The sequence below is a fragment of the Mauremys reevesii genome, linkage group 14 (genome assembly GCF_016161935.1).
Source record: "Mauremys reevesii isolate NIE-2019 linkage group 14, ASM1616193v1, whole genome shotgun sequence".
Lineage (NCBI taxonomy): Eukaryota > Metazoa > Chordata > Testudines > Geoemydidae > Mauremys > Mauremys reevesii.
In genome coordinates, this window is record NC_052636.1 from 19969024 (window position 1) to 19981071 (window position 12048).

A 12048-nucleotide genomic window follows, 5' to 3' on the forward strand; every position below is an offset into this window, starting at 1 on the left:
TACCCAAACCTTGTTGTTTTAGAGCAGGGGTCGGCAACCTTTCAGAAGTGCTGTGCCGAGTCTTCATTTATTCACTCTAATTGAAGGTTTCGCGTGCCGGTCACACATTTAAACATTTTAGAAGGTCTCTTTCTATAAGTCTATAACTAAACTATTGTATGTAAAGCAAACAAGGTTTTCAAAATGTTTAAGAAGCGTCATTTAAAATTAAATTAAAATGCTGCTCTTACGCCGCCAGCCTGCTCAGCTCGCTGCCAGCCTGGGGTTCTGTTCTCCTAGGCCGGCTGTGGGCTGAGCAGAGCCTGCGGCCGGGACCCCGGCACCCCAGACCTGGGGGAGGTTAAGGGGTCAGGGTAGAAGGCTGGGGGAGGGGGTTCAGGGTAGAAGGCTGGGGTGGGGGGCGGTTCAAGGGTCAGGGCAGAGGGCTGGGGGTGTGGGGATGCAGGGCAGAGGGCTGGGGGTGTTGGTGGGTTCAGGGCAGAGGGATGGGACTGTGGGGATGCAGGGCAGAAAGCTGGGTATGTGTTGGGGTGCGGGGGTTCAGGGCAGGGGGCTGGAGGGTTCAGGGCAGAAGGCTGGGTGTGGGGGGGTTCAAGGGTCAGGGCAGAGGGCTGGGGTGTGGGGGTGCAGGGCACAATGCTGAGTGGGGATCAGGGCAGAGGATGGGGTGCAGGGCACAATGCTGAGTGGGGTCAGGGCAGAGGGCTGGGGTATGGGGTGCAGGGCAGAAGGCTGAGTGTGTGGGGATCAGGGCAGAGGCTGGGGTATGGGGTGCAGGGCAGAAGGCTGAGTGAGTGTGGGGTCAGGGCAGAGGCTGGGGTGCTCGGCTCGTGGGGTGCTCCCAGCCTGAGCGGTTCACGGCAGGGGCTGGAAGGGAGGTGCCCTGTTCCACCCCCTTCCCCAGGCTCCGTCCCCACCTCTCGGCGTCCTGCACGGGCTGTGTGGACGCTGCCGCTCTTCCCCTCCCCTCACAGGGCCGTCAGCTGATTGGCTCAGGGACGGAGAAGGGGCGGGCAGGAAAGCATCCTGCTGGGAAGAAGCGGGGAGGAAGCTTGGCTGCCGCAGGACAAGCTTCTGCCTCCTGCCCCGCAGGGGAGGCGTGGGTGGGGAGCTGAGTGGGGCTGGGGCCGGGTCCGCGGCAGGCAGCTGCGTGCCACTCAAAATCGGCTCGCGTGCCATGTTTGCCACGCGTGCCGTAGGCTGCCGACCCCTGTTTTAGAGCCTTCACTCCAGTTCTTTCTGTTCTGTTTCACTTATATACATGTTTCCCCAAATATTATTATTTTAACTCTTGACCTCCCTCTCCCACTCATTACCCCCCTCCTCACATAACCTCCCCATCTCCTATGCACAGCGACCCCGGCCACCGACCCTGAGCCTTGCTGCATCCTCCCTCCCAGAGCAGGGCCCCTACCCAGGCACAAATGGGCACTTTGTTGATGACGTCACAGGCTGGTGGTGTAGCCTGTACAATTTTTACACCTACAAGATGACGTATTGGGGGCACAGCTCACCTTTGTACATGGCTACGCAAAGTTAATTGAGAAGATGAAATTTGGTGAAACACACAGAAACTTGATTGAATGGAGACAGTTATAACTGAAATCATAGACAAGGATCAATACACATAATGTATCCATTGCCAAATTGCCACCGAATCCATGGGATCGGCGGACCTCCTGCAGGCAAGCCGACGAAGGCTGCCTGACTGCCGCTCTCACAGGGACCTCCAGGGTGGCCCCCGTGGCTTGCCATCCCGGGCACGCACTTGGATAGGAACTCACATGCCTCTCTTTTTTCACTAGGGTTTGAGGATTGCAGCTTGTCCTCCACTGTGTTCACTGGACTAACGTCCAGTTCCTGTGCTGCTTTCTCTCCAGGGGCTGTGAGCAGTGTGTGTGTGATAGAGGTGGGAGTTTTGGTGATACTTGTATGATGCCAATACACACCTCAGTTTTCCTCTGTGATTGGTATTGCTGTGATTATAAAAAGCAGGAGATATGAGGTGTTTTGTCACGTAGCTGTCATGGGGTGATATGAATGGGCCATTAAGGAGAGGCTGGGACCAACCTACATCAGTGGAATACCTGACAAAGACAGGGGAATAATTGTCACCTGTGTATCTCAGCTTGGCTCAGTGAAGCGTCATACTTATGTTTTTGGAAGCAGGAAGAACTGGGCTCGCAGATGCAGGGAGCTCTACCAGAGTGAAGACAAATGGACAGGCACAGTGAAAGGAAAACAAACTGTTTTCTACAGCAGCCTGGCTCAAGGGCATTGGCCAGTATGGACTATATTGTCTTCTTCACTTCCCTGTGCTAATCTAAGGACTTTCCAGTTCTGTGTTTTCAGTTGACTAATGAACCCTGCTATGTTTTAAAAGTCTGCCCAGTGTCACAGCAAAAACTTGCTCTGTGCATTGACTGAGGAACCGTCACTGAACAGGAGTGTCGTTCAGCTGGACCTGCTGGCAGAGCTCACAGGTTGAAGTAGGAGTGTTGAAGCCAGAGGCTCAGTCTCAGGTGTTGAAGCTAAGTGGCCTGTCCTTGTGGAAGAGTGGGAGCCCTTGGGGGTCTAGTGCACTCAAGGGGCAGCTCCCAAGGACTGTTTAAAAGCCAGGGCATTGCAGAGATCCTATGGATCCATGACAGTGCCAGAGGTTAAGCCTTCTGGGGAAAAGATATAAAACAAGAAAAGAATCTAAATGTGTATTTACCATCAGCCCCTCATCAGTCCTCATGGAAATCCCTGATCAGTTCCAAAGTGTATTAAAACCTTCCTCTAAGGCTCACCTCTTGGTTATCAGGTCATGTCAGTTTTGTTAGAGGTTTTCCCTTCACCCTCCCACTTCCCTGGCTCTTGTCATGCAGACAGGAAGCAGCAACAGACCAGAAGTCTGAAGCGCAGACAATGCCATGTTTATTGGGGTTAGTTTCCAAGGAAGCATATTCCGAAGCCCTTCACACCAGTTGGGCTTATCTCGATATATGGATACAGTCTGTTCCCCAGTGTTCCCTTCCCAGCTCTGATGCCGCAGAGTGTTTATCCCGTGTCCCCCTTCCCAGCTCTGATGCAGCTGAGCCTTGCCTGTGTTCCCGTTTCCCCCCCACACCTTAACAAACATGATTCCAATTTCCCTTCCCCCTCCTGTTGGACCCTGTTTATATAGTAATATTCTCAGCTATACCTTAACCAATCATTTTACTGAAATTTAACGAACCAATTCTAACATATTGTAACATAATTCTCTAACCAATTATATCCCACCACCCTAATTAACTTACAACTAGCAAAATTAATTATACAGCAGACAGAAACAATTAGAGAGCCAGACAGATTAACAGTAGAAAAATGGTGGCCATAAAGATAGAACAATACAGAAATGTGGCTTTCACAACCACAACCATTGATAAGGGATTTCTTGCCAGACCGGATGCTGTCAAACTAAGTTTTCTTTAACCGTCTTAAGATCTGTTTCTTTATCTGGTGGAGATGGCACTATCGGGACAGGATTGACTTCCTAACAGCCCAATAGCACCTTATTTCAGTGTGACTGGTTTGGGATGTGAGGATGTGACCCTTTGCTTCCCAGCTTATGGCATCTCTTGCTGCTTAGCCAAACTCCTTAGCCTAAGAACAAGGCCTCAGACTATCCTAGTGAGAGAAGGCCCAGACACAGGTGGACTGAGATTTTGATTCTTTGTTTTATACCCCTGTAACTAGCTAAGTTATAAAAATACACCTAAGTTCTTAAACTATAGACTTTACAGGCAGGCCTGAATATCTCTGTTCTAACAGTGGGGTCTATCCCTTCCCCCATTCTGTGTCTGTCTTGTGTATTCAGATTGTAAATTCTTCAGGGCATGGCCCAGCTACTATTCTGGGTTTGTACTTCTCCTAGCACAATGGAGACCCACTGTTAGTGGGTCCTTAGGCACTAAGGTAATTCATATTATTTAGAATCATAGAACTTAAGATCAGAAGGGACCATTATGATCATCTAGTCTGACCTCCCGCAAGATGCAGGCCACAAAAGCTGACCCACCCACTCCTGAAATAATTCTCTCCCTTGACTCAGCTGTTGAAGTCCCCCAATCCTGATTTAAAGACTTCAAGTAGCAGATAATCCTCCAGCAAGCGACCCCTGCCCCATGCTGCGGAGGAAGGCGAAAAACCTCCAGGGCCACTGCCAATCTATCCTGGAGAAAATTCCTTCCGACCCCAAATATGGCGATCAGCTGAACCCCGAGCATGCGGGCAAGACTCTCAGCCAGACACTTAGGAAAAGACTTTCAATATCCCAACATTGACCCTCGGTACTAATTACCAGTGGTGGCACGTTATTGACCTATTGACTAAATCACGTTATCCTATCAAACCATTCCCTCCATAAACTTATCAAGCAATCTTAAAGCCAGAGAGGTCCTTCGCCCCACTGTTTCCCTCGGTAGGCTGTTCCAGAATTTCACTCCTGATGGTTAGAAACCTTCGTCTAATTGCAAGCCTAAACTTCCCGACTGCCAATTTATATCCATTTGTTCTCGTGTCCACATTAGTACTGAGCTGAAATAATTCCTCTCCCTCCCTGGTATTTATCCCTCTGATATATTTAAAGAGAGCAATCATATCTCCTCTCAACCTTCTTTTGGTTAAGGAAAACAAACCGAGCTCCTCAAGTCTCCTTTCATACGACAGGCTTTCCATTCCTCGGATCATTCTAGTGGCCCTTCTTTGTACCCGTTCCAGTTTGAATTCATCCTTCTTAAACATGGGAGACCAAAACTGCACACAGTACTCCAAATGAGGTCTCACCAATGCCTTGTATAACAGGACTAGCACCTCCTTCTCTCTACTAGAAATACCTCGCCTAATGCATCCCAAGACCGCATTAGCTTTTAACAACCACATCACATTGCCTACTCATAGTCCTCCTGCGATCAACCAGGACTCCGAGGTCCTTCTCCTCTTCCGTTACTTCCAACTGGTGCGTCCCCAGCTTATAACTAAAATTCCTGTTAGTCATCCCTAAATGCATAACCTTACACTTCTCATTATTGAATTTCATCCTATTACTAATACTCCAATTTACAAGGTCATCCAAATCTCCCTGGAGGATATCCCGATCCTTCTCCGAATTGGCAATACCTCCCAACTTCGTGTCATCCGCAAACTTTATCAGCTCACTCCTACTTTTGGTTCCGAGGTCAGTGATAAATAGATTGAATAAGATCGGACCCAAAACCTAACCTTGAGGAACTCCACTGGTAACCTCCCTCCAACCCGACAGATCACCTTTCAATACGACCTGCTGCAGTCTCCCCTTTAACCAGTTCCTTATCCACCTCTGGATTTTCATTTCGATCCCCATCTTTTCCAATTTAACCAGTAATTCCTCATGCGGTACCGTATCAAACGCCTTACTGACATCAAGATATATTAGATCCACCGCATTTCCCTTGTCTAAAAAATCTGTTCCTTTCTCAAAGAAGGAGATCAGGTTGGTTTGGCACGATCTACCTTTCGTAAAACCATGTTGTAATTTGTCCCAATTGTCATTGACCTCTAGGTCTGTAACTACTCTCTCCTTTAATATTTTTTCCATGACTTTACATACTACAGATGTTAAACTAACAGGCCTGTAGTTACCCGGGTCACTTTTTCCCCTTCTTGAAAATAGGAACTATATTAGCTAATCTCCAGTCAAACAGTACAACCCCGAGTTTAGAGATTCGTTAAAAATTATAAGCTAACAGGCTTGCAATTTCACTCGCCAATTTCTAATAATCATAATAACGCTCCTGCCACTTGGAGTCAAGGAAGCAGGCCTTGGGATGTTACTGCTTAAAAATGAGCTGGGGTTAAAACCATGGACTATTCCTTGTGACAAGTATCCCACAAATTCCACTGATGTCCCTTGTTTTCTTTGCCTGCAGTAGGGTTTCCAGTTTCCAAACCTGATGTGATCTCGCAGCTGGAACGAGGGGAAGAGCCGTGGGTCCCAGACCCCCAGGGCTCTGAGAAAGAAGTGCTTCCAAGAGCTGCCTGCACAGGTGAGGAATTGGTTAAACCAACTCAAAAACTGTCTGTGAATGCAGGAATCATTTGGGATGCCGTACAAAGACCTTGTGAGCTCTCCAAGTTCAAGATTGTTCCCTGCAGATGTGGAATCATTATGGCAGATGTCACTCATGGCTTCCCTCCTATTCTGACTGACAACTGGCAGCAGGTCCCTCCCCGATCTCACTTTCCCCTGAGTGTTCTCATGAGATGCAGACCAAAACTGATCCCTTCCTCTCTCCTCAGTGGAAGGGTTTGGGGAAAATCAGCTCCTGAAGGTTTGATCTCTCCTGCACATATTTTGGTTTGTTCCTCCCTTTTTCCATTCCTCTCACTGATATTTCCTTTCTCTCAGGTGCAGAGAGTGACCTGTGTCTGGATTCTCTCTGTCTCCCATCAGGTGATGGGAAGGTGAGTGAGAATGAGGAGGAGAAACCCCAGCAGGAAGATGCTGAGAAAGTAGAAACACCTAGGATGTTATCAGGAAGATCCAAAGGGAACGATTCCAGGAGTTGTGCACTCCCAGAAAAAGCAAAAGCCTGTGAGACTCTGCACAGGCCAGAGGAGAACTTCAGTAGCCACTCAGACCTTATTACACGTGAGAGAATCAACTTGGAAGAGACACGCTACATGTGCCATGAGTGTGGGAAAAGCTTCAATCGAAGCTCAATCCTTATCACACATCAGAGAATCCACACTGGAGAGAAACCGTACACATGCTCTGAGTGCGAGAAAAGCTTCAATCTGCGCTCAAACCTTATTAGACATCAGAAAATCCATACAGGAGAAACGCCCTACACATGCTCTGACTGTGGGAAAAACTTCCATCTGAGCTCAACCCTTCTCGCACATGGTAGAATCCACACAGGAGAGAAACCCTACTCCTGCTCTGAGTGCGGGAAACGCTTCCATCGGAGCTCAAACCTTGTCGCACATCAGAGAATCCACACTGGTGAGAAACCTTATGAATGCTCTGAGTGCAGGAAACGCTTCAAGCAGAGCTCACACCTTATCAGACATAGGAGAATCCACACAGGGGAGACGCCCTACACGTGCTCTGAGTGCGGGAAAAGCTTCAGTCAGAGCTCTGCCCTGAATAGACATCGGAGAATCCACACAGGCGAGGTGCCTTACACATGCTCTGAGTGCGGTAAAAGCTTCGGTTACAGCTCAGTCCTTATTAGACATCTGAAAATCCACGAACGCCTTGACTAGGACTGACCAAAGATTTTTTTTTAATCACATTTGTTAATTCTGTCATAGTGATCTTTGCACCATCTTCACCGTGGTGTCTCGGCTCCCCCAGATGAGTTTCCTGCTTCTGCCTTGTGTAACTCACCCTTCTTTGGGGTCAGTCCTGTGATCTTCTCTATCAACTCCTTTCCCTTTGAATTGAAGGAGTGTGTGTCCCTCCAGCCAGGAATGTTCATCAGCTCCAGGTGACGTTATTGATATAATCTGGGACCATATAGAACATGGTTGTAACCAAGGTCCTGTAGTGGCACCAAATCTTATGTAAAGGGGTCATATAAGGTGTCTAAGACCAGGTTATGGGTTGCTGGTTATGATTATACTGTCTGTATACATGTCATTTTTACTTGAAGTTATGAATATTGGCTCTATCCTGTCTGTATTTCAAACTTGTGCTCTGCTTCTGGGTGACTCCCCAGACAAGTTGGTGTTAGCTCTGCCTAGCCTGCTTGATGGCCCATTACGGACCATCAGCTACACAACTGACCCATTGAGAGACGGCAGATACACCTTGTAACTCAACGAAGTATGCAGGGACTTGCCCATGTGACTCCAGACTCCATTCTGCTGTAATTTTCCGCAGTAAGAACAAAGAGGTTCTTATACCTGGAAAAGAGACTATACAAGGCTGATGCCTCATCTCCATCTGGTCTTCAATCCTGCTTCATACCTCTGGAGGGACTTTGCTACAAATGGAAGCTCTACACAAAGGACTGTTGACCCATCCCAGCTGGGCATGTCCTCCAGAGACTTGATTTGAACCTGCAGTTTACTTCATTACTGCTACAAGCCTGAACTAAGAACTTTGCCATTACTGCATGTAATTGATTCCATTTAACCAATTCTAACTCTCAGCTCTATCTTTTTCCTTTTATGAATAAACCTTTAGATTTTAGATTCTAAAGGATTGGCAACAACATGATTTGTGGGTAAGATCTGATGTGTATATTGACCTGGGTCTGGGGCTTGATTCTTTGGGATCGAGAGAACCGTTTTCTTTTATTGGGGTGTTGGTTTTCATAACCATTCATCCCCAGGACGAGTGGCACTGGTGGGGATACTGGGAGACTGGAGTGTCTAAGGAAATTGCTTGTGTGACTTGTGTTAGCCAGTGGTGTGAAACAAAAGTCCTCTTTGGCTGGCTGGTTTGCTTTGCCTTACAGGTGGAAAAACCCCAGCCCAGGGCTAGAACTGCCCTGTTTAAGCAATTGGTCCTGAACTGGCACTCTCAGTTGGGTCCCACCAAGACCGCATCGTCACACCCAACAAGCTACACTGAGGCAAAAACTACCTGAGCCTTCCATCCACTAGGGCTGTACATGGCGTTGGCTGCTCAAGTAGTCATCTTGGTGTAAAAAGACAATTACAGTTGTAGAGCAGATGCAGCCCGGGTGCAGGGGTTGGCATTAGCTTCCCTCGTGCCCTGATCTAAACTCCATCACTTTCCCTGGTCTAAACAAACCCTGAGCATCCCGGTTATACTGTTCCCCCATTTCACAGCAATTGTTAGTCATCGAGTTCCCCTTTAGGAACCAATTGTTTCATTCCCAGTTGCTCTGATGTTGGTTCAGGTTGTGCTGGGGAGCAGATATTTTACTACCATTTTTCTCACTAAAAATATATTGAACTATAACAAAGTGCAGGAACAAGGCAGGGATAGGGGAAAACGTCATTTCTCCTCTATCAGCAGAAGAACATAGGGAATCCCTCTGATTTACCCTGATTCCTCATCACCATCCCAATCTCCCTTTTGTTCAGCTTCTTAGGTCTATATTTTTTCTAAAGGGCTGGGAAGAGGATTCACTCATAAATAACTTATAACTAAGCAAAGTGCCCAGGCATTTGGCTCCCAAAGCCATTGTGGCCCAGGCCCTGCAGGAGGTCGCTCCTGAAGAGATCTCCTTCCTAATCAGCTGCATGTTGCCTATTATTTGGGAAATACAATCCCTATCTAGGTAGAGATGGGAAACATGGAAGTGACTTTTCTCTTCAGCTCACCCCTGGGAGATGCTGCAAATGTGTAGAAAATGAAATCCATGTTGAATGTGATATAGCTGCAGAAAGATACCTATTTTTAAGAGAGACCTGACATTTGTTGTCTTACAGGAATTCTAAGCCGCACCTGAATTTAGTCCCTAATTTAAATCTGTGCCAGCAGATTAAAGAAATAAAAAGGCATAGTAGGGGGAGTTATACCTCACTATCGCTACTGATCTGTTGTGCGGTTGGTGAAGAATTCTACGCCAGAGAAGTATAAAATTACTCCAAGGAAGGTCAAAGATTTCACAAGAGCTCAGGTAGAAATTGCAGGTACTAGTGGTTGATTGTCACCCCCGAGATGGAAGCTGTGGCCCAGGTAAACTATTTTTAGAACCCTGCTCCCTAGTTAAGTGGCATTGGTCACACTCCTGAAGAATGCCATGATTAAATTAGGCACAACTGTCTTTTACCATTTGGATCCAAAGTCTCATGAAGCACAGAGAGAAACAGCTGATTCCTTCAGAGCCATTCCGCACCTACGGGTCCCAATCTGGCTGCCTTGTTGGACAAGAAGCACTTCCATGCTGGCCAAACAATGGTAGCCAACGAGGGACTGTATCAGATGCGAAGCTCAGACTGCAGGATACTTGAATGCTGAGTCCCGAGGCTGTGGTTTAGTCAGGCCTGCACAACTCGTAAAGCGGCAAGGTCCATATTACTCCAAAGAAAACAGCTGAGGGCTGAAACCCCACTGAACACCCCCAGCACCACCCAGCCCCTCTGAAACACAACTCCCCCATCACTGCCCAAACTGCAAAAACAACGCCCCCAGCACTGCCAAGGCACTCCGAAACAATCCCCCCCAAAGTGCCGCCTGCCCCGTGGAAACAAACCCTCCTTCCCCAGCACCGCCCTGCCAAAACAGCGGTAATGAACCTTGCTAATATGTTATAGGGGGCCCCGAAGGTCGTAGAATTAAGGTAAAAGGAAAATGTCTTTTGTTAGAGATAGAATAAGATCTCCCCCTTGGTAATCAGTTGCCCTGTGGAGTGAATGAGGTGGGACTGAGGAAGGCAGCACCTCCAGACAGCTGCAACCCTTGGAGAGGGGCTGGGAGCCAGACCAGATCAGTAGAACAGGTCAGCCACTGACTCCTCGCTTGCCTCCTCAGCCCCCCTCGCCCCCCGCTCACCTCCTCAACCCCCCTCCCCTGCTGCCGGCTCACTCGCCTCAGCCCCCCACGGCTCACCAGCCTGCCCGCCCACTCGCCTCCTCACCTCTCCTCCCCCACCGCCAGCTCACCTGCCCCCCCGCCAATGCCCGCCCGCTTGCCTCCTCAGACCCCCGCTCACCTCCGTTCCCCCTCCCGGCTCGCATACTCACCCCACCACTGCTCGCCTCCTCAGCCTCCCACCCCCCTGGCCAGTGATGAGCTGCCAAAATCTTAACAACCAGTTCCCTCCTCACCCCACATGGGGGTTGTGGCCCACCCCTGCCCCCTGGGACTTCTGCCCCATCCAACCCCCCATGTTCCTTGACACCCCCTCCGGGACCCCTACCCCATCTACCCTCCTTCCCTGTCCCCTGACTGCCCCCTGCCACCCCATCCAACCCCTCCTCTCATTCCTGATGGCCCCCCTGGGACCCTTGCCCCATCCAACCACCCCTTCTCCCTGTCCCCTGACGGCCCCTGGAATCCGTGCCCCTGATGGTTCACGCGGGAAGGCTGAGAAGCAAATGGCGGCTTAGTGCACAGGCCCAGGGAGGCAGAGGGGAGGTAGGTGAGCTGGGGTGGGGAGCGGTTCCCCAGTGCCCCCCCCAGGTTACCTGCTGCGGTGCGGGCGGCCCCCCTGCCCCAGCTCACCTCGTCTCCGTCTCCACCTTGCTGGGCCTGAGTGCGAAGCCGCCACACGGCTTCTCTTCCCTCCAAGGCTTCCTGCGCGAACAGCTGATTAGCAGGGGGAGGGGGGAAAGCGAGGTGGGGCATTCAGGGGAGGAGGCGGAGTGGAGGTGAGCTGGGGCCAGCCACCGGCTCACCTGCCCCCCCCCACTGGCTGCCCGCTCGCTTCCTCAGCCCCCACCCTCACCTGCTATTGTGTCATACAGGAGGCCTGTGATATGCAGGGGGTCAGATTAGATGCTCTAATGGTTTCTTCTGGCCGTAAAGTCGAGTAATTTCTGAAAAAACGAGTGTAGCTTTGGGAGCAGCGTCTGATGTTTCCCTGTCTAGCCGGCTTGCTGCCTAGAACGAACGCTCCTTGAGTGGGGTGATCCCCAGGGAGTAGCTCAAACCTGCAAAGTGCCTGGCCAGGGGCAGGACATTGGCCCAGCAAGGGAGGGGTGCGGCAGTGACATCACAAAGGCCTTTGGCAGGACCTCAGACTATTGGTCAAAGGTGGTGGGGAGGTGGTGACCTCACAGAGAGATGCTGACATCAGCCAGGCAGGACGGGGCAGGGTCCAGGGAAACCTCAGAGACCCCTGTGGCTTTGCTGCAGCAAGTCTCCTTCTCCAGGTCTCTCTCTGAGGACTGAGAGAGTATTCGGGTTCACGGACGTGAGCGCCAGGAGGAACCTCTTTCGAGTTTTCTCCTTCCCTTTCAGTGATTTTACTAGAAAACAGCTGTCCCTGTTTAGAAGGTAAGAGCCTCCTTGAGGTTTGAAACCTGTTCAGTCTGATCCATCTGGTGACAGTTGAATTCTAGGCATGGAAAACACAAGCTTAAGGAGGCAGAATTTTATTGCACACCTGGGATTTTGTC

The 12048-nt window shown here is 49.8% G+C and overlaps 1 protein-coding gene across 1 annotated transcript in view; it reads left to right on the plus strand.

Annotated features, from left to right (window-relative positions):
* Positions 1-6107: 6107 nt before the first annotated feature.
* The window catches only part of LOC120381554 (zinc finger protein 3-like), a gene marked incomplete at its 3' end in the record, with an annotated part of 28635 nt that continues 22694 nt past the window's right edge, over positions 6108-12048 (plus strand). Inside the window, exons 1-2 of the mRNA XM_039499726.1 lie at positions 6108-6125; positions 6784-7182. Of these exons, the coding sequence (XP_039355660.1) occupies positions 6108-6125; positions 6784-7182 (417 nt within the window). The remainder of the gene's footprint in view (positions 6126-6783; positions 7183-12048) is intronic.